This window comes from Sapajus apella, unplaced genomic scaffold, assembly GCF_009761245.1.
Source record: "Sapajus apella isolate SASKATOON/1434 unplaced genomic scaffold, GSC_monkey_1.0 scaffold129, whole genome shotgun sequence".
NCBI lineage: Eukaryota > Metazoa > Chordata > Mammalia > Primates > Cebidae > Sapajus > Sapajus apella.
In genome coordinates, this window is record NW_022437069.1 from 1,881,795 (window position 1) to 1,904,579 (window position 22,785).

A 22,785-nucleotide genomic window follows, 5' to 3' on the forward strand; every position below is an offset into this window, starting at 1 on the left:
AGAGATTTCTACCTGCAATGCTATACTTTCCTTGGAGTTTTTGAATATATTTACCCCAGGGTCTCAATGCGTGTCAAGGCAATGTCTCTCCGTTTCACAACATGTATCGTAGGGGTGGAGAGAACTCATTACTCTTGTCATGCAGCAAGGATTTTCTTTTTCATGACATTGTTGCCATCACAGAAATATACTTCAGGCACTGATGCCCCTCGCTGTGGCCTTCTGACTGTTGGGTAGGACTACCTCATCAAGTTTTCATTCTTTACTGCTTAGGGATTGTTGTCTAGTTCCCCCCTCGTTTTGATACTTGAGAATTGGGGAGGAAGGCATCGTTCGTCTTCCTCCAAAGGATACTGCACTCTTATCTGAGTTCTCCCTCTGGTAAAAACAAATAAGCAGGCAAATTACCTTTTCTTCTAAAATATTAACCCATCTCAACACAGTTGGCTTCTCTCCTCTGCATCTGTGTGCTATGTGGAGTCCCAGCTGGGAATCGGGGTAAAGAGAAGTGTCTGGTATATTTCAAGCTGACAAGGATAGTCGTCCTTTTTCTGGTTACATATGGTCCGCCCTGCCACTCACACAGACAAGATATGTCTTAATTCCAGAAGGGAATTAAGCTGTAGCTAAAAGAATAGTACCCATGCCTTAGACACAAATCTGCAAGGACACCTGGTCATGAGTGTCCCTCGGTCTGGGAATCTGCTTAGAGACTTGGTCATGGACGCATCCTTTACAGCAGCATGCTGGGATCTCAGGGCTGAGATGAACCCAAGAAAAAAGATTCAGGGAGATTCCAGAGGCCCATGTGAAAAAGCTTATTATAGTTTCATCCTAACTGGGCAAGTTTTGGTCATACACACATCCTTTAAGGCAGCATTCTGGTATATCTCTTCACCCAAACAAAGTTAGTATTTCTAAGGAACCTAAGGACACACACCTGTTCATTTCTATGCCCAAGATACACAAGGAGAACATAAGAGAAGGTTTTTTCACCCCTGTAGGCATGCCACTGTTTTTCAGCCATGACTGAGGTTGTGGAGGGGGTCTGGTTGCAGTGAGGATGTCTGTGAGCTAGAGAGAATTCTAAAACCCACTAGGAGTTTCCCAAAGTCAAACACCAATGTAGTTTAACAGTTTTGAAATTGTGGAATGTGGTTTCCCCCATTTTCATTGCCATCCCAAGTCTTGTGATCATTAAGACTGGCCTTCTGGGGAAAACTAAGGCAGTCCTCTGTATGAGATGAGCGTTAATTTACATGGTATCCCATGTCCTCATCAGTTCAGGGGTTATCGGTTCTTCGTGCCTGTCCTCTGGGCTCTTAACTGGAGATTTATCCAGAGATAAGAAATCTGCCCATTAAATAGTAATTAATCTTTGAGCTCTCAGTTCTCTTAGCATTTTGCTTTCTGATTATCTGAAGAAATACAGAGCAAGCCCCTAGAACAGGATGACAAGTGGTGCCTGGAATGGAGTAGGGCTCAGGCCTTCAAGGGAAGGGGATGTGGGAGCTAAAGGGAAGATGACAGAGGAGTGGGGGAGTCTTTCTGGGTGTGCCATCCAAGACCACTCGCTAGAATGTTGCCCTGGTCTCGTGATGGGGCTTCCTGGTCTGCATCTTGTCTTCAAAGCTGGTCAGGTCCATTTGCTTCTGCAATTCTTCTGGGACAAATGACTCATGAGAAATTCATATGACTACAAGAATTGTGACACCGCCTCCTGTCTGGCGATGATGTGGATTCCGCTATTTCTGGGCTGGTGCCCACCTCTCTTGAGCCTTATCTAGTTCCTCTGATTAATGCTGCCTCCTCTCTTTCTGTCACTTGTGGCTAGCCCTAATGGAAAGTAGCTGTCTGAGGCAGCCTCCAGGCAGATGCATCCGGCTGAAGAATTCTGGCACCTAGGCAAATGCAGTCCTCCAAATAAAGCCTTTAGTTCAGATGCCGGTCTCAGAGCCCACACTGTGAACTGTGTCCTGTGAGGCTTTATGGCTAGAGAAGTTCTGGCATGCAGGGTGGGGAAGGAACGAGGGGGGTTCGGGGTGAAAGGAGGCTTATTGTAGTTTCATCCTGGCTGGGCATGTCGGTTTTTACATGGGCCTCTGGGATCTCTCTGAATCTTTTTTCTTTGGTTCATTTCTAGAAATAGACATTTTATTTCTAGAAATAGAGACTAACTTGAGAGTTGAATTTTCTAGTGTTTTCTCAGGATTTTTTCAGCTGTGAGAGAAAACTCTCTACCTTAAGCAAAAAGGCAATGTATTGTCTTAATAATAATTTTTTTTCCGGGTTTAGGACTTATTTCTAGTGTTGGCTTAATTTGAAGACCTAAATAATGTCACCACGTAGAGCCTGTTGCTTCCTCTCTCCCTTCTTCCTCCTCATCTCCACTCCAACTTCTTTCTGTAATTTCTTCATTTCTCTCTGCCTCTCCCTTTGTCTGCCTAACACCATGATCTTAGAGAAAGAGATGATAATGGGAAATAGATTTGCAAACAATCAAGGCTAATGAATTTTGAAAATTATGATGATAAATTCTGCTGCAGTTGAACAGATTACCTGAGACCTAGATGTTCAGTAATGAAGACTTGTCCTCATCAGGGAGGTCTTGCCTTCCGGAGCCCAGCTGACGAGGTGAGAAATTATCAGTGCCATTTCTACAAGCGTGGGACTGCACATTGTGCAGAGAAAAGCTGCAAGAGAAAGACACAGGAAGCGAAGTCCATGACTGGCTGCTTTTTCCGAATCTGTCTTTGGAGGAATGTAGATGTTTTCTGACGCCATCTTTATGAGCCCTCTCTGGGCTGGTGTCGGTTCCCATCTTACTTCATTGAATCTGCTGATTTAGATATTTCTGAATGAAATTTCCCCTTTAGGTTTTCTAAGTGTTTTATGAGTATTTTGTATATATCCAATTTATAGGGTTTTTATCACATTATCCAAAATCTGCCATCCTAACCCATCAATTTACATGCTAAAACATTTTTACGAATGAGTCTTTTTTTTCAATTTATAATGTATAAGAATTTTAACTTGGTGGTGAATAAGAACATTGGTTTTGGAATTAGAATAATTCAGGTGTAAGACTTGGATTTTTCTGTCTCAAGCATTTTGGAATAAGATGCTTAACCTCTTCCTCTCCTGTCTCCCTTCCTCCCTCCCTCCCTCCCTCTTTCCCTCCTCCCTGCTTTCCTCCTTCCTTACCTTCTTTCTCAGTGCTGTGCTGTTGATAATATTAGTTTTCAGAGCCAATGCGTTTTGGAGGATTGAGTGAAGCAGTGCATTTGAATTCATTTGGCAAAAATCCTAGCACAGTATAAACATGCAGTAAGGTATCCCTGTTCACTGCGACAAGAACTGAGCCTAACTCTACTCCCAAACTTGGAATGCTGAAAGCACCTCTTTCTGCCTCTGCTACAGTGGAGTCCAGAGCTTCAGATAAATTAAGATGAGGGCTCTACCCTTGGGGATTACCTGCCCCAGCACTTAGCCTGGCTCTACCTTTTGGGGACCCACTAGGTGACCCTGGGAAAGATACTTCATCCAGTTTCGTTAGCCTGCAAACAAGAAATCCACTTGCTCAAAGCCCCCGCTTATTCCTTTGGAAACAGGAATGTGTGTAACAGACTAGGAATGCCTTTGAATAACAACTGCCCAACTGTGATTTCTGGCTTAACATTTAAGACTTTCTCCCAGGTTCATCCTCAGAGCGGTCCTCTCCTGCCTTTTGACCTTGAAGGAGAAGCCAAGAGGCAGGCCTTGTTTATAAGGAGAGATGGAGCAGCCCACAGCTGCAGGCCTCAGATTACAGCCTGGAATACCAGATGTGCGTGGAGATACAGCTCTTCCGTCTCTTTCTTCTGAGCCTGCCCTTGGCCTGCACCCTTCACGGCCGAGAGGCACCCAGGGACCCAGTTGTAGAGTAGCAGGCTGTGTGGGGAGAAGTGGGCCCCAGAGCTCTAACCTCACAGGGCCAGGAGGGGCATCCAAAGGTTATCCAGTCTCTACTTGACCAAATCATCCCGTTTTGGAACTGGATGATACCTGAAGGTCAACTAGCTGAACTCTTTCCCTCACCCTACCAATTACACAGATGAGGACACAGGAGGCCAGGGGTGAGCCCGGAGGTACGATGCAAACTAAGGCAGGGCCCTGGAGCTTCTGAGTTCTGGCCCATGCTCTCCTTCACTGCCTACAGCACACACACACACACACACACACACACACACACACACGCGCGCGCGCGCGCACACACGCACACACACCCTTTATAAAGTCAGGCTGCTGATGCTGCAGATGTTAGGAAGGGCCTTGAGTTGCACTTTTGTACAGTGTACTTGATGTCCTGATTAGTTTAGAAAATTATGTTTTTGACCATCTCATGCAATTTTTGAGCAGAGAGGAACCTTAGTAAAACTGGTCTGACCATATCATTATCGCAAGTGTGAACATTGAGACCAAAAGAAAGCACAGGCTTCCAGGGCCACAGGATGGTAGAATGGGGCAAGAACCCAGATGAGCTGACTCTCAATCCAGTGCTCTTTTCATTCTGTTTCCTGGCTTATCTCGGTGCCAGACCTTCCCTCTGGCTGCCTCCCTCCCAGGATGCCTGAGATGCCTCTTGGTCTTGCCATGGCTGTGTGGCTGGGTTGATACCCCATTTCCTGGCGTTTCTCAGAGGAAGGCCCAACTAGAAGCCTGTGGTGCCCGAAAAGACTGGTGGTACTCTTACGTTGATAAATCACCTTGCAGTTCCCACAGTGCTTCAACTGCTGTTATTACCCAACCTCAGACTTTCTTGAGAATTTAACCCTGCTATTCTTTCCAAGTTGAATCCTGACTTTTAAATGAAGATAAAGGACTTTATCCACTGTTGCATGTCTGCGGTCCTGCAAGTGATCTGTGAGCTCTCCTCCCAGGCACGAAGCATCCTTCGTTTAGAATTAAAGGGTCGTTTTTCATGACTCAAAGAAAAATCCCATTTTCCATTGGATGAAGAGTGCATTCAACTCCCAAGAAAGCTTTAGGTGTATGAAAAGGCTAATTTTGTCCACCTTCTCCTTGCCCTTATCAAGCTCCTCCAGCAGCCAGTCAGTGGTTGGATGGGAAGTTCAGTTCCAGCTCAGAGAAGCTAGATAAGGCAGCCTGTAGCCTAGGAAGGACTTGTATATTCTTTATGTCATCTCACACGGTGTGCATTTGACTTGCCTTTGCCTGGGGATGTGGCCATCAGTAGTAGGTTTCTGCTGTGCTCTGTATTGTTTACTGAAGACATTAAAATATGCAAAGTGTTCCCAGTCCCCCCTTTTGGGGCTTCCTCTCCAGCTACTTCTGGCATTTTCAATTGGCATTTAATAAAACAAAAGGGGAGCCCAAAGGCTCGGGTCTCCCTCCAGCTGGAATAATTAATTTGGAGTGGTTTAGTAGATTTTTACCTCTAGCTATAGCTGTACCTTCTGGCCTGCAGTATGTGCCCTGATGGACAGACTTCAAATGCTTCACGAAGGGTGCAGGGGATTAAGGGCTCAGAAATTGAGGGGGTGGCAGGACCAGAAATGAGAGGTGGGCCTCAATTTACTTCTTATAGCAGCACAAACCAGCAAAGACTTCTTATCTTTCCTCAAGGCAGCCTTACATGGAAAGAGCGACAGTGCAAGACACCTGAAAATTACTTCCTAATCCAGCCTAAATCCTTCCATCCCTTACCACTAATGATCGCCATCTACCTGCACACATAGAAATTCCAAATTCAATCCCTTATATTATTTCCAGAGAATGCCTCTTGGAAATATTTATAAAAGAACAAGGCTACTGACACCATTACAACTCTTATTCATCACAATGCTGGCACCTGGTAAGCCTCAATATGTGTTAGTAAGTAACACTCGCAATAAGATTTGTAATTGTGTTAGTACTATTGTTCTCTTGCAAATATTTGAAAGAAGCATGCTCTGGGTCCAGGATTTAAATAAGATAAGGGATTAGATTTGGAATTTGTGTGCATGTCAGCCTCCCAAGTAGCTGGGACTACAGGTGCATGCCACCATACCCGGCTATTTTCTTTTTTCAGTAGAGACAGGGTTTCACCATGTTGGCCAGGCTGGTTTTGAACACCTGACCTCAGGTCATTGACCCGCCTTGGCCTCCCAAAGTGCTGGGATTACAGGCATAAGCCACCGTACCCAGCTTAGAATCCCTGATTAAAGGATTCAATGCCATCATCTTAAAGCTGGTGGGATATTCAATCAATAAGAGTTATTATTAATGTCACTGAAAGGATAACTCAGCCCATTCGTAGCTAAGTTTGCCTTTTGTGGGGGAAAAAAAAACACCCCATCTCATGGTTTTCTTTATGAAAGCCAAATCATGTGGCTTTTCCTTATTTTCCTGCCATGAAGCTTCACACACAGAATATGCAGCCATTGAGCCTAGCCCACAGTAGAACACTGCAATGCCACCCAGCCCTGCCGTGTCTTCGAAATTCACTTTAGCTGCTGCTCCTGAGTGTCTAAGCCCTGCTTTTGTAAACATCCTGAATCCAAGGATACAGACTGGCAGCCACACAGATCCCGGCAGCTCCTTTAAACCACTTCCAGCACTTAGGTGAAATTGCCTTGAACCTACAAAACCCACAAAAAGAAAGACTTGGAGTGTGGTGATGGATTAACTTCTGTCTTTGGCTCTACCATGCTGACTGGCTGGCATTTCGTCCCTGAAGTGGCTTCTTATCTATGAATGGGGGATTATTGTCTCATTGTAAGGGTAATTGAGCAGAATGTCTAAGTCGTTAGAAAAAATGGGAAATGCACTATAACATACATGATCATTATCATTGAGAAGTTAGTATATTTCAAGGAAGAATTAGATTAAAAGTATTATGTATGTGCAGGTGTATTGAATCCTTGCCGTGCCTCTGCTTCACTTACTATCTCATTTAATTTCTGCACGTGCTCTGAATAAGTGTGTTATTATTCCGATTTTTATGCACAAGGAAGTCAAGGCTTCCAGAGGTTAAATAATTCTCTATGGTTGCTGGGCCAGTAAATAGCACTGGCTGAGTTATACCTTAGTGCCTTTGTTTCTTTGGGTCCTCCATTTCCTTATCCTGTGTACACATTTCTGATATGTTATAATTTTTACTTTTTTTTTGGCCTCTTTTTAGCAAAGTCAATCTTATATGAAAGAAATTATCTTATTTTGAGTAAATAAGTCTGAATCTAAACTAGAGCCTAATTGTTAGTACCTGAGCTATGCAGGATCAGATTTTTCAAAATCTGGGATCATTAGAAACATGTATTCTGCCATTCTTGACTTACGAATATGATATTATAGCCTGCATTTCGGGGCTAGGTGGATCCCTTTGAATCCAGTGTGATCCTTGGATCTGAGCTTGATTGAGACCTCCACTTTGTTGAGTGACTGAGCTCTTTTAACATCATCTTAAAGTTTGTTTCTGCTAGAAGATGTTAGTGCAGCCAGGAGGCCCCAATTCAGTCATTTGCAAAAGGAAATAAGGGCTGAATTATTTTTCAGCCCACATCTTTGGACTTGAAATGTCTGCTCTACAAAAAGAATATATAGCTTTGGGGCAGTAAAGGACAGTGAGGTCTCAGAATGAGTGCTAGCTTTTAGGCAGGATTAAGAAAGGAAAGCAAAATAAGTCATACAAGGCATGTGTTCCCGGGGCTTCCCTCGGAACTTTGCTCCTGGTAGATGCAGCTCTGGGTAAGAGAACTGGGGAGAATCACAATGGGCCTATTTATCCTCTAGGCTCACACTGCTAAACAGCTTGGCTCTCAACTCATTGTATTTTTGGAAGACTCCAAGAGTTTTTCCTAATCCTGGGGCTAGAGGCTCAGACTGAGACAGCCATTCCACTGAGATTCTGCTAAATGGATGCTGTGTGCATAAACTGTCAGAAAGCCGTGCTCTGAGGGAGCTACACTATAATGACGGCTTTGTGAGTTTTCTCTGCATTTTCCCTCCAAAGAATCTCAAGCACCTCCTAGACCTGGGGCTGAGATATTTGGTTTGTTTATAAGAAGCTACATAATAGTCTGTCCTGCTTCACTGGGTAGAGGAGAGGCAAGAAGAAGGCAAGCAATTCTGACTTAGTAAGTCCAAAATCTCGTGTCACTGCCGAAAAGTCATAATCTCTTGTATAAAGCTTGGGTCCGTGGAGTTTCCATGCCTGGGGTGAGGCACACTCTTGTATGATAGATCAGAAATCAAAAGGATAGCCAAACTAATATATCCCTAAGGCATATACCCACAGAAACTGGGGGAATTCCACAGAGCTCTACCAGGTGACTCAAAGTCTGTATACATCAGGGTGGAAAGAAGGAAACTGTAGAACTGTCAGTGAATAGAGTCAAACTCTGTAAAATATTTTAAGAGATTTATTCTGAGCCAAATATGAGTGACTGTGGCCACGGCTGGTGACACAGCCCTCAGAACATGTGCCCAAGGCGGTCAGCGTACTGCTTGGTTTTATATATTTTTAGGGAGGCATAAGACATCCATCAAATGCATTTAAGAAATACTTTGATTTGGTTCAGAAAGGTGAGACAGCTCAAAGCAGGTGGTGGAGAGGGGGGTGTTGCAGGCTATAGGTAAAGTTAAACATTTTCTGGTTGGCAATTGGTTGAGTTTATCTGAAGATTTGGGATCAATGGAAAGGAACGTTCAGGTTAAGATAAAGGATTGTGGTTACCAAGTTTGATTGTGCAGAGGAATCTCTTAGATAGCAGACTTCAGAGGGAGAAAGAGCAGGTTGTAAAATGTTTCTTATCAGACCTAAAGGATACCTCACTCTTAGTTGATTATCTCCTGGTTCTCAAAAGAAAGGAAGGGAAGGGGATTCTCTATATAATGTGGATTTTTTCCCACAAGAGACTTTGCAGGGCAATTTAAAGGTATGGCAAGGAAATATATTTTGGTGTAACACATTTTTATTTTTTCCCTTGTGATGCCAGAGTCAGACTGGAAAACAAGTCACAATATACAGGGTTAAATAAAACCTATCTGATGAGAATTTGTGGTTTGTAGGGCACACTTTCCACACCCTCTAGAGAGGAATTTAGGCAAGATAAAAAATTCAGAGCTTAGTCCTGAGAACCAAAATGTAAACCTCATGACACTCAATCTGTGTATGTTTGCCTTTGTGTATGTATGCTACACTCCAGTAATACATTTACATTAAAAACAATAACAAGACTCTGTGAGACTTCAGTTCTGTTTCATTTACGATTCTTAGTGATGTAGACAAGTCATTGCATTTCTGGCCAAGGTTTCTATGTCTGCAAGTAGGCTGGGTGATTTCCAAGGTCCTTTCCAGCCTTGGTTCATGTGCTGCAGCTTTGGTGTTGAATCTCTTCTTTCAAGCCCTGGATTCTGAGAAACTTGGGTTTCAGGAGCTGGACAAGGTACAGTAACAGGGTAGGGCTGCACCCCTGAAGGTACACCAGGAATCCAGATGACATCTGGAGAGAATGTAGACTGAACCACCAAAGAGATTTGCCTAATAAATGACCAGGTGGCTGAGAAGAGAGCCGAAGAACTGGTTTACAATACAGCACGCAGCATCCACAACTCAGAATAGCCTCATTGTTAGAAAGTGAGGAGAGACTAGGGCAGGGGGAGGAGGAGAAAAGGTAGGAGCTGGGGGAGTTTCTGAAGGGCAGGCTGCTATTTCTAAGGTCTGGCAGCCTCTCGTATATGTGGGGAAGGAACTATTAAGAGAGACCAACAGTTGGAGAGGGGGTGGGGGCAGTGAGAAGGGTTCATTCCAGGAAGGAGGGCTATATCATTTTGGTTAACTGGTTTAGAGCAAAACCTTTCTCTTCACTGCTTGGAGACAGGAAACATTAGATGGAGACGTTGGGCTTTTCCTTTTCCATTTAGGCCCTTTATTTCTGGAAATGTCTAAGGGAAGTTTCACCAAACCCACGTGACCGACAGGCCCATGTCTGTATCTGTGACTGTACACACAGTGTGCGTGCATTGTGATGCACACATGTCCATCTAAACCACCTCCCCCCAGTGTACGGATGTGCGTATGTATATTACATGCTGCTAACCTATTATGTACAGCCCATGCGTGTGAAATTCCCAGACCCTCTGGAACAAGAGTGGCGATGATTTTAAAGACTGTTAGGCTGACTTCTGGGACTGCTACTGAGGTCATGTTCAAGGTGACTGCCAGCCTTAGCTGATGCTGTCCTCAGAGAGTAAAGGAAGGTGGAACAGGTGAAGGCCACTGGGGTGTGTGGGAAACCAGACTTCCGAGGGAATGACAAAGGCATAGACTTAGTTTTTCACTTTTACTCAGTGCACATAAAGACTTTTCCATGTGAACAGACATGCAATCAAGAAAGTTTAAAATTGAATAAATAAAAAAGAATGGCACTTACCATAAATGACAGTCTTTCTGACAATCTCCTGATAGACCATTTATCATTAACATATGTTGCCAAGGTTTTACCACTCTTCAGAGTTGTCTCCTTCAAAGTAGGTGAGTTGCTTTCTCATCTGCTTCAAACAGTTCTGACTCAATCCATGCAGATTAGGGAATACAGAGGAAGCTTGAATCTCTCCAATGGTTCCAGAAATATTAAGCCCTGTGAATCCACGTTTGCTCACCTTTGCTGGGTCTCGATTTCTTTATCTGGAATATGGGCTACTTCGTGTCCTGTATACCTCATTGGAATTGTGTGAGGAGAGATGTTTTGAACCTCTCGGTGAGAAGCAGTTTCTGTGTGTTTTTTGGAACCCACCAGCTGGCTCCTTCTGTAATTAGACACGGAAGCCTGAGAACCTTGCAGAACTTAGTTGAGTTTTTCTTTTTAACCCAAAGTTATGGTTTCCCTCTAACTGAACAAAAGTTGTAGTCACTCAATGGAAATTAGCAAGACAATTCTCTTTTCAGGAAGGCCTGGCTTAGAAGAGAAGGGACAGCGGTGGTTGGGTGAGTGGGGAGGTAGGAGAGACCCCCAGAATGGAACACTGCCCTGCAGGGCATTCTGCCCCCAGGAGGACCTGGAGCCTGAGAATTTGTAGCCACTAGACTTTGAACACCTTCTTCCCCACTTATTCCTGGCCCTCAGGAGTGGGGCAAAGCATGAACCCTAAAGACTTGAATGAAAGAGATGGGTTCTGGGGGTTTTAGCTAGGCACCCCAGGGCTGGAGGTAGAACTGCTTCTCTTGTTCTCCTCTTCTCCCATTCTCCCATTATATAGAGCTGACGGCCTGAGTATGGGTAGGATACAGCCTTGGGGAAAGACGCGGAGCAGGACTCTGAACTTTGCACTCCAGATGCTCAGTCTCTGTACTGTGGTCTTGAAAAGTTTATGCTCCTACAAGAATGCTGAAAAAATGTATATACGTCCCTTGCACACTTAAGTTGACATCCAAAATCTTCAAAGTAATTTTAAATAGTTGCACTAAATGTCATTTCCAGAATATTGTAAATATTGACATTAAAAATATATCATTCCTTTAACGCATCTGGAACTTTAAGTACCAGAGCAATTTGGTACATCGTCCATTAAAGACATGAACAAGTTCTTAAACAGTCAGTTGTACATGGCTCCTTGAATTCGTGGTTCCTTGAATTTATATTTTCATTGCAGTTACCCCACTGAATTTTATCTTTGTATATTTTTATGCATGAAATCCTTTTATGGGCCACTCTGTCATAATTTGCTGTGACGAAAATATGTATGAAGATTTAAATTTGATTTTTAATGGCCAATGATCATACATTTCTAGATGTTAAGAGTTTTTGGTTTGAGTTATCATTATGATTATTAGTAATACACAGAAATTGGAAAGTGATTAAGTTACAATTATTAGTGATGGACAAAAAGGCAGTCGACAAAATAATATACATATCAACTTTTCATGAATATAAATGATAAAAAGTAAAATATTAATGGAAATGCATCTCATATTTCCAATTAGCTCATGTAGTCATTAATGAATATTGTTTTAAACTAAGAGAGAAATAGATGAAAAAGAAAGAAATTTTGTTATTGAATTTTAATTCAATTCTTTGAACTGTTATCTAGTTAGATTCCTAAAATCACATAGCGGTCTCTTTTGTTCTTCTCTCAGCTGATAATTCTTTTAGGTTTGTCCCTCTTCAGTTGTTTGAAAATTACTGAAAACTACCCAACTTGTAAATGAACTTTTCCCCAATCGTTAGAGACATCCATTTTCAACACCAGTACCAATATTTTATACAGTTCCTTTCATTGTATTCTGTAGGGTTTCACTCCTGAGATTTAGAATGAGTGAGAAGTCTGTCCTTCCTTTTGGAGAGTAGAGTGAGTGTGTGTGTGTGTGTGTGTGTGTGTTGGGGATGGGGGCAACTGGGCAAGGGATTGATGGACCACAGGGACTCTGCATTTAATTTTAGAAAAAATCCATGTGACAGTTGTGTATCTGCAAAATCCCTCAAAATTATCCTTGCCCTGAGCACACGCTGGAAAGACTATGTTCTGTATGTTCTGGTTTGAAACCCCTTGTGTGGCCAGTGTACCGTACCTCTGCCTATTACATGGCATGGAAATTCTAGGTCTCGTCCCATGGGACAATGGCTCTTGCTCTTCTTTAGGGTGTGTACGGATAGCACGAGGTATATGTAAAAAGCGTACTTCCCCATGGACAATAACCAAAGACTGGAAACAATCAAAGTGCCTATTCATAGGAGGTTACTGTGGCATCTTCCAGCACAGTGGATCCTCGACAGCTGTAAAAAGAAGGAGTGAACTTTAGTGAAAAAAGCCAAATATAGAACAGATATGGAATGTTGCTTTTTATCTAAGAAAGCGACCAAGTGAATGTAAATCCATATTTGCTTATGTAAGAAACAATGGAAAAATAAAGTAAAACCAAACAAAAATGGTTATCTGCAGAAGAAAGAGAACAGGGTGAGGAGAATGGGCAGAGGTGGAACACAATTTTGCTTGAATGAACCTTGTTTTGTGGTTTTGACTTTGAAACAACTTCTCAGTTTTTACATCATTATAGAGCAACACTAAATCAAACTGAAAATAAAAAACATAGCAAGTCCTAAAAATTAGAAGCAAACATGAAACAAGCCTAATTGTATATTACATTGGCGGCTTCACCACACAGAAAGGGGTTGCTTCAAATGACTTTAAAACATAGCTATGTTTTCTATATGGTCCTAGTAGGTAGATTATAAGGACAGAAAGAGCTACAAAGACTGTAGGTTGAAGGTTGTTTTCAGTAATCATATTATTATTTATTTATTTATTTGTTATTTTCAAACTCTCTCTAATGTACTGTGTATTACTTATACATATTAGGATAAAGCAAATAATATTATGAGTGTTACTAGGAATCAAGATTTTCAGCATAAGAAGAAAACCACACGTAGACAAGTAAAGAAGTAAAAGCTCTGTAATTCTAAATTTGATTTGAAAAAGTCAATATGAAGAAGTCATGATTTTTTTTCTCTTAAGATTTTTTTTCCTAGCTGTTTTTACAACAAAGACATGGAAATAATAACCACCCCAGTAGAGACGAGCACTCCAGTGATCCATGTTGTGGTCTTTAAATTCCATTGCCCTCCAAAAGGATCCAGGAATCCCTGGAGATATGGCTGATTCAAAGGCAGGAGTAGGAAATATACAAGATTAGCCTAGAATATTTTTTTATGTCGCAAAGGAAGGGGGCTATGAAGACTATTTATTAGGGTTATGTGAGAAGACACAGGCACAAGCTTTTGTTGACCAAAGATGAAACACCAAGCATCAGAAATAATAACTACAAACTACAATAGAATGAAACACTTCAGATCTATGTGTGTGTGTATGTGTGTGTCTGTTTAAAGAACAAGCATTGGTAATGCTTTTCAAAACCAAACCAAACCAAAACACTCCTTTCTTGGTCACCTTTGGAGGATGCTATGGTATGAATTCATTATTCTAATAACTAGTACATAAAGAGAAAGAATTTACCCTACCTGTCCTGTATAAACTGTTTCCAGTGTAGCTAAATAGCTGATGAAAAGAAGTTTTGATTTATAAAAGATTTCCAACTAATATCTGCAGAAGGAATGCTATAATTAGAATGTCACCCTTTTGCAGCCACTAATGAAATAATGGATCTGGGCGGTGATCGTCAGTGGCTGCTAAAATTGCTAGGTGAAAGGGAACTTGATAAGAATCAGATTGAATCTACTGATCAGTCTTAACATCACAAAGAAGACAGACAACCAGACAGCCTTTGCCTGATGTTGTGTTACAGAAAGAAACAGCACCATTTATGAACCTAGGTCTAATCAGAGCTCTGGATAGCTAGTCAGGCATCATCAAGTGCTCCTGATGAAAGGAAATGTGGTAGATAGAGGAACATGTGAAATGACCCATAGAGATACAGTGAAATAGACTGTGAGAATTTTGTGGGACAAGTGACCGGGATCTTCAACCGTCAATCAATCAATCGATCCATGGAAAGTTGGGGCAGAAGGTAGGGGAATTCTATAGATTAAGAGACCCTAGGAGACATTACTAAATGTGACGTATGAATATTTTCTGGATTAAACTTTCAAAAGTCACTTGAAAACATTTGGGAACTTTTGACACTGATGATAAGGAGTTATTAGTATTTTGATAGTGCTGCAACAGAACCGTCAGTTTGTGGTTCTCTTACCCTTTGGGTCTAAGTCAGAGGCCACCTAACTCTGTAAAAGACCGCATAGTAAATATTTTAGGCTTTGCAGGTGGCCCCTGTTGCAACTTTAAGGTGGTCTCTTCTATAACTATTCAACTCAGCCCATGTATTATGAAAGCAGTCATAGACAATATGGAAACTAATGAGCCAGATACGGTGCCGTGCACCTGTAGTCCCAGCAACTTGGGAGGCTGAGGCAGGAGAATCACTTGATCCCGGGAGGCAGAGGTTGCAGTGAGCTGAGATCCTGCCATTGCACTCCAGCCTGAGCAACAAGAGCGAGACTCCATTTCAAAAAAAAAAAAAAAAAAGAAAAAAGGGAACTAATAAACTAATGAGCATGGTTTTATGCCAGTAAAACTCTGTTTCCAGTAACAAGGGACAAGCTGTCATTTGTTGACCTCTGGTCTAATTCATTGCGCTTGGGGTAAAGCCTAGGAATCTGTAGTTTTAACAAGCATGTCAGGTGCTTATGATCAGGCAAAGAGCCCTGGGAGGTGATTTTAGTTATCTCTTCCATTTTCACACGAGAAAACTGAGGCTGGCGTAGGAGAAAGGACTTGCTTGGGATCCGCAGCTAGAAGGTAGCAGACTGTGTTTATAGGGGAAAATCCTGGCTGCCATGTCCCTTCTCTACCACATTCATCCCGCAGGAAGACGCTAAGGAGAAACGAGCGAGAAGAAAGTTTTTCTGCACATTGTACCTCTAACTCAGCAGTCTTCTTTAGGGTGAGGCAGAGGCAAAGGGAGGGAAACAGAGCCCGAATGTGTGCCGAAAGCCAAACAGATAAAAAGAGGATGTTCTGGAGCATAATGTCAACTTCCTTACCAGGTCTAAAATCCAGAGTTGCCAGACTTTGAAAATAAAAATATAGGACACTTGTTAAATTTAAATTTCAGGCAAAAAAAAAAAAAAAAACAAAAAACAACAAAACCCCATATTTTTAGTACAAGTTTGTTCCATGCAATATCTGGGACATAATGATAATTTTTTTAAATGTTGTTTAACTGAAAGTCAAATTTAACTGGGTATCCTGTATTTAATCTGGCAGCCCTGCTAAAGTGTGAAGCGAATTAGTAAAAGCATTTAACAAAATATTGGTGGGCAAGGGGTCAAGGGCACCCCCTGCCGAGGGACTGTGAGAATCAGCAGGAAGCTGTTTACAGGGAAGGTTCAGAGGTCACAGAGACTGAACTCCGACCTGCCAGATTTTGCAATAGGCATTTGACCCTCTCATCTAAGTCCTTGGTTTGTAGTTGACTTTGGCGTGGATATCCTAAAGCCTGAGTTGATCAGGTATCTCTGTTCTCTCTACACAAGATCTGGATTCATTCAAAACCCATCTATCTGGTCTCTGGGTATGAAATGAATTTTATGGAGATAGTGACATTCTCGTTTTGCTCCTGCTTGATCCCCAATATACCAGGAATGATCATTTTTCCTGGAGAACAGTCTTAATAATGCAAACAGGATTCCATTCTTTAATGAGTGCTCATTGCCATGAGCACTTCCAGCCTCCCAGGGTTTTCAAACTCCCATCCTCTTTGTGAATGTGCGTGTGAGAGGGCAGGGAAAGGCAATGATTGATGGAAGGTGTCTGCCAAGGTAGGCATGGGCTCTTTGCCAGTGCAATCCAAAGATCTGCTTCCCTCCAATTACTTACTGTTTTTATTTCTAGAGTCATTCCTTGGAATATTTCCTGTGCCTCATTACTTACATCTCCTTTTTCAAGGTTCAGCCTTGAAATCCTTAAGTATCTCATTGAGAGTTTGGATGAATAACTAATATTTCTTATGCAGTGCTTGGGCAAGGTACCTTACCTTCATCTGTGGTTTGTGATGATAGAGGCTTCTATCACACAGGAATAGGGAGAGCTTAAATGAGGGATGTATGTAACAGCAGTGGCCAGCACTCATTGTTAATTCACGAGCACATTCTTAGTGTTACTGTTTCTGGCTAGTTTATGTCTGGCTAGGTTTTATCATGGGACATATTTGTTAATAATTTTTTACCAGGGAAGGCTTTGGCCACTACCTTTCCCAGACAGGGTCTCTCCAAAGAATATCAGTCACCTTGGAGGAAAATCACCATGGGTTTTTATGGAAAATAAGCACATTTGAAGAAATTAGTTTTGTTATGCTGCATGTAAAGACACACACAATGAACAATGACTGTACTTCGTGTATATGCTTTTGCACTGAACAATGCTCAGAGGGTTTTTACATACATGATCTCATTTTAGGCAGGCTGTTGCTTCATTTTTATTTTGAAGAGAAGAAAACTGAAGTGCACAGGGGTTAAGTGCTTGTCAAAAGTGACATGAGAACCAGGGCTCTGACTTCCAATGGCATGTTCCTCTTTGTTGCATCACAGGCTTCTGGAAATATTTTATTAATAGTCCACTCCTGGAAGAATGCAGTATAAACTTTGCCACATTGGTTGTGCTGTTTGGTGAGAATTTTAAAGATTCTTCTCAAGGGAGCCTCTGTGACCAATTAATATGCTTCTGATACTCTTACTCAGATACTTACATGCATCACAGTTTACACCCTGCACACTTGAATTTCTGTCTATAAAATTGGAGATTTCAATCTGGAATACCTCTTCTGGATTGTGTTAAAATTATGAAATGAGACATACACCAACTTCAATTATGGAGCCTACTATTGAAAATTTTTCATCAAGAGAAGTGTTTCTATATTCCTGACTTCTGTTTTTTTAAATCAACAAACCAAACGCAATAAACCAGTGTACAATATGCTATCACAAACATAATTTTTCTTTTAAAAATATTAATTTTTAATATATTAAATAGAACTTAAATTAGGTCCACTGGTTTCCTTATACTCACACTTTTTTTTTACCATTTTTAAATTTTCAAATGTGATACATGATTATTGTAAAATTTCAAACAGCATAGAAATATTTACATATAGTAAAAAGTGGGATTTTTCTCTTTGGTCGTAACTCACATGGTATCGAGGAAGTCACTTGTTTACTGGTTTTCTGGACATTTTTCTATGCATTTTCAAGTTACATGGTATCACTATATATTTGCTTATGTATCCACATATACATTTTTACATGAATGAGAACACTAAATATATTTTTCAAAGCCTTGTGTTGTCACTTGATATATCCTAGACATATTTACGTATCAGCACACATAGGTCTACTATATTCTTTTTAACTGCTGCGAATAACTTTAATGATGAACAAATTTTTGCCTTTACAATGAATGAAATAAACACTTTCAACTAAATACTTTTGCTTACTTGATTGAATATCTTTCTAAGACACCTAGAGGTGAAATTGCTGGGTTCAAAGTCACTTGCACCTTGAATGTCAACAGAGTCTACCAAGCTGTCCTCAGAAAAAGCAGAAACATTTCTCACTGCTGGCATCTGAGAATAACGCTTTCCTCACCTCTCTCCAACACAAGATAGCATTCATCTTCTTCCAAACTTTCCCAATCGACATTCAGAAATGTACGTCTCTGTTGTTTGAACTGACATCTTTTCATATGTTTGTGGCCACTTCTAGTCCTTTTGTGGATCATCTGTTCTTATCCCGTATGCATTTTTCTGTTGGGTGGCTTTTTCTAACTAATTTGAAGGAGCACTTGGTATGGATTTTAATTCTTTCTCTGTTACATATATTGTGCCTTTTTGTCATTTGTCTTTTAGCTATGCTTATGTTGTCTTTTGCCATGCAAAACATTTAATTTTTGTAAGTTATAGCTCTAAATCTTATTCTTGACGGCTTCTTGAACATGTGTCTTATTTAGGGAGGCCTTCCTTTTCTGAGGTTATAGAGTACTTTTCTAAGTTTTCTTCTAATATTATTATTGTTTTGTTTTTTATGTTTAGCTCTTTAATCCATCTGGAAATGATTTTTGTATATGGTGTGAGGTAGGTATCTAAGTGTATTTTTTTAATGAATAGTTCATTGTCCCAACACTTTAATTACTAACCCATCATTTCATATATTAAATTCCTATATTTATACATGGGTCTGCCTCTAGACTCTCTGGTTTGTTCCATTAGTAAATTTGTCTACCCTATGCCAAAACACAATGTGTTCATTACATAGCTTGATAAAATGTTTTGCTATCTGATAAAGTAACTCTCCCTTATTGTTCTATTTCAAGTATATCTTAGTTTTTATCAAATAATTACTACTTTAGGTGAATTTTGGATTCATCTTGTCAGTTTCTGTACGCCATTTCATCTGAGTTTTCATATATATTGTGTTAAATTTTTGATTATGGGAGAAATGAAAAATGTATAACATTGCATCGTCCTATCCAAGAAAATGACACAACTTTTTATTTATTCGGATCTTCTTTTATGTTTTTCAATATTTTCTTTAAATAGACTTGTTTTCTGCTAAAGTTTATGCCTGGGTGTTTTAAGTACTTTTATTGCTATTGTCCGAACAATCTTATTTTCCATTGTATTTTGAAGTCATTGCCATTGGCATGTGAGAATAGTTTGATTTTTATGTGTTTCTCTTATTTCTGAGTAGCTTGCTAAATCATATAATGGTCTAACTGCTTTTTAAAAAAATTTTCCTGAATATCCGGGCAGTTTGACTTTAAAAAAAAATATTTCTACCCCATTTAAAAATTATTGCTTTATTGCATTGACTAGGACCTTTGAAAAATATCACATAAAATTCATGATAGAAGATACCCTGTATTTTTCTAATGTTTTGTCAGGAAATATGACATTTAGTGTATTTAATAAAGGAAGTTACCTTCTATAAATTAGACTTTTAATCAGAAAAAGATGTTGGAAATTTTTTGGGATTTTTAAAAGGGTGGCTTCTCTTCTTTTATCTTTTAATTTAGTAAATTTAACAATAGATTTCCTAAGGTTGAGACATTCTTGCATTTCTGGTATAAACCTTATTGAGCTATAATATGGAATTCTTGTAATATATTGCTGATTTGATATTTTACTCATATTTGGAGAGTATATTCATAACATAGTTTTATATAAGTGTAGATAAGATATGTATATTGCTATTTATTATGTAAATAAATACATATGTAAGTCCGTATGTTAAATTTGACTGATTCTGTCTTCAGGAACGTTCAAACCACAGAGAATGGTTTGGGAAAATTTCTATGTTTTTTGCTTTGAAAAAGCATAAATAAGACAGAAAACTTTAATAGAACTCACCCAGAAAATCATCTGAACCTTTTACCTTTTTAATGTATAGAATTTTTTTTGCTACAATTATGGTTTTTGTATTCAACTTTTCTACTAATCTTAATTTTTTTAATTCATATTTTCTAGAAAAACAATTAATGCATGTATACTTTCAAATTTATTGCTGTAATATTCTTAACATTTTACATTTGTCTCCTCTACATCCCTCATTAATCTTGCCAAAAGTTTGTGTAACTTTTGAGAGAACTAACGATTGTATAGACCAAGTCTGATTTTTATTTGCCATTTGGTTGGTTGTTTTGCTCTGTTTTGTTTACACTGATTAATCAGGGTTTATTTTATTTTATGATTTATTTCTTCTTACTTTCCTTGCATTTGCATTTGTTTGGTGGGTCTTTACTGCCAGTGTGTGTGTGTGTGTGTGTGTGTGTGTGTGTGTGTGTGTGTGTAATCCTTATTTAATTTAATTATATTTTCACTATTTTAAAAATAAATGGTTAAATGCTGTAATTTTTTCCAAAAATTACTTTAGTTATATTTCATAAATTTTAAGGTATAGGACTTTAGTAATTATTACAAAAAATACTTTTACATTTACTTTTAATTTTTTCTTTACCAAATGATTTAATTGCCCAAAGAAATTATTTTTTTCTTGTTAACTTCTATTTTATTATATTTGATACAGAAAATATTTTTTATTTTTTTACCTTATATTTATTTTTTATCTTGTAATTCCAGATTTCCTTTGAGATTTAATATGTTACTGGTTTTTATAATTTTTTTAGGTAATTGAAAATAATGTGCAATTTTTCAAGGAAGCTGAAAGACACGATGAAAACACTCATATCTGTTTATGAGAACTCATCATTTGTATTTTTAAAGTGTATCTTCATTTATGTTATCATCTTGATCTTTCAATTTGGGAAGCATTTTAGTTTTCTATGATAATGTTAGCTTTGTCAGTTTTCTTTTATTTATAACTTGTTTTTAATCTTCTTATAGATATACACATGCATGTATATGTATTATCTCTATATTTTTATAAATATTTTATATATTGTTGCTATGTTAATTGGAGCATAAAATTCATCATCGTAATGGTGAATTTTACCAGCTTTAAATATTATATAAAGCATGATATAAATTTAAAATAAATTATTTAGCCTCATTTTAATTTTTGGCATTCTGAATCCTTTTTTTCACATATATATGAGACAACAGACAATGTATAAATCACAATAAAAGAAATGTAATTGACTATAAATATCTATAATGCATATATACATATATATGCACATATATGCATATATGTAGCCAATTATATTTTTCTTTTAGTATAGTTGTATTTTTAGCATTCCGTTTTCAATGTTTTCTGCTATTTCATTTTAGACATGTCTGTTTTAAATCATTATCCTTTCCCCCCTTTCTGTAGTCGTTTTGGTATTAGTTAAAGGTTTTGGCTTTCTTTATTAAAGAAAATGGTTTGAAAGCTGTATGTACTATTTCTATTCTAGAAGCTACTTTTAAATTTTAGTAAGCACATTTAAATTTAAAGTGTTAACCTCAATAATTAATCACTGTAAGCTTCTTTGTTTTCCTTTCTATAGCATACAGCCTTTATCAGGCTTTTAATTATTTCTATGTCTACTCTTCTATGCATTTATGGTTGAAATTATTGGAAAGTTTCATTTCAGATAAGTATGTCGTTGTAGCAGTGGTGGTACTCATAGCATTATTGGTATTATTGCTTACCTTATGTCTCTATTTTACAGGAAACCTTTATTAGTAACTGTATTACTTTTACTACCAAATTAACAACCATTATTCAGATTTAAATTGCATTTTTGTGGCTTATTCGCTCTGCATTTTTGTTATGTTCCCATCGTTGCATAGCTTGGGTTATTTTTACAGTTTTTCTAGAATATGTACTCAATTAGCTTGGCTTCTATGTTTTCTCAAAGGGTGTGAGTGGTAAACTGAGTCTTTGCTTGTCTGAAAGTAGTATCTTCACTTGTCTTTACACTGTGTAAGCTATCCTGATGAGAAAGTTCCAGATTGAAAATAACTTTTCTGGCTGGACGCAGTGGCTCAAGCCTGTAATCCCAGAATTTTGGGAGGCCGAGGAGGGTTTATCACGTGAGATCAGGAGTTTAAGACCAGCCTGACCAGTGTGGTGAAACCCCATCTCTACTAAAAATACAAAAATTAGCCAGGCATGGTGTCTCATGCCTGTAATCCCAGCTACTCCGGAGGCTGAGGCAAGAGAATCACTTGAACCCAGGAAGTGGAGATTGCAGTGAGCTGAGATCACACCGTTGCTCTCCAGCCTGGGCAACAAAAGTAAAACTATGAAAAAGAAAGAAGAAAGGAAGAAAGAAGGAAAGAGAGAGAGAGAGAAGGAGAGAAGGAAAGAAGGAAGGAAGGAAGGAAGGAAGGAAGGAAGGAAGGAAGGAAGGAAGGAAGGAAGGGACTTTTCTGTAAACGTATATTATCATTTATCTTCTAAAATTCTTCAAGTGGTTAAGGCAAACATGATTTCCCTTTGTTGAAACAAGATTGCCCATCTCCCAAGCTATTGGTTCTTAATTGATCATTATTATTTTTCCTCTAACTGACCCACCATAGCAATAAGAAGTTTAAGCAATAGTTCATCAGGACATACATAGAGAATTCTTTTTTTCGGTATTGAGTACTTTTATGACAACGAATTCCATGTATTACCCAAAAGTTTCAATTCCCAAAACTCTTTACTAATGACGCAGATAGTTTCTGAGTTTTATTTTTTATTTATTTATTTTTTTTTTTGAGACGGAGTTTCGCTCTTGTTACCCAGGCTGGAGTGCAATGGCGCGATCTCGGCTCACCGCAACCTCCGCCTCCTGGGTTCAGGCAATTCTCCTGCC

General features: G+C 39.2%; 1 protein-coding gene across 7 annotated transcripts in view; it reads left to right on the forward strand.

Moving 5' to 3' along the window:
- The window catches only part of NTRK3 (neurotrophic receptor tyrosine kinase 3), a 382,156-nt gene that overhangs the window by 352,900 nt on the left and 6,471 nt on the right, over nucleotides 1-22,785 (forward strand). Inside the window, exon 17 of one of the 7 annotated variants that reach the window (XM_032262482.1) lies at nucleotides 18,575-18,616. The exons of the other annotated variants lie outside the window; for them this stretch is intronic. Within the exon in view, the coding sequence (XP_032118373.1) occupies nucleotides 18,575-18,616 (42 nt within the window). The remainder of the gene's footprint in view (nucleotides 1-18,574; nucleotides 18,617-22,785) is intronic. 7 annotated transcript variants of the gene reach the window in all.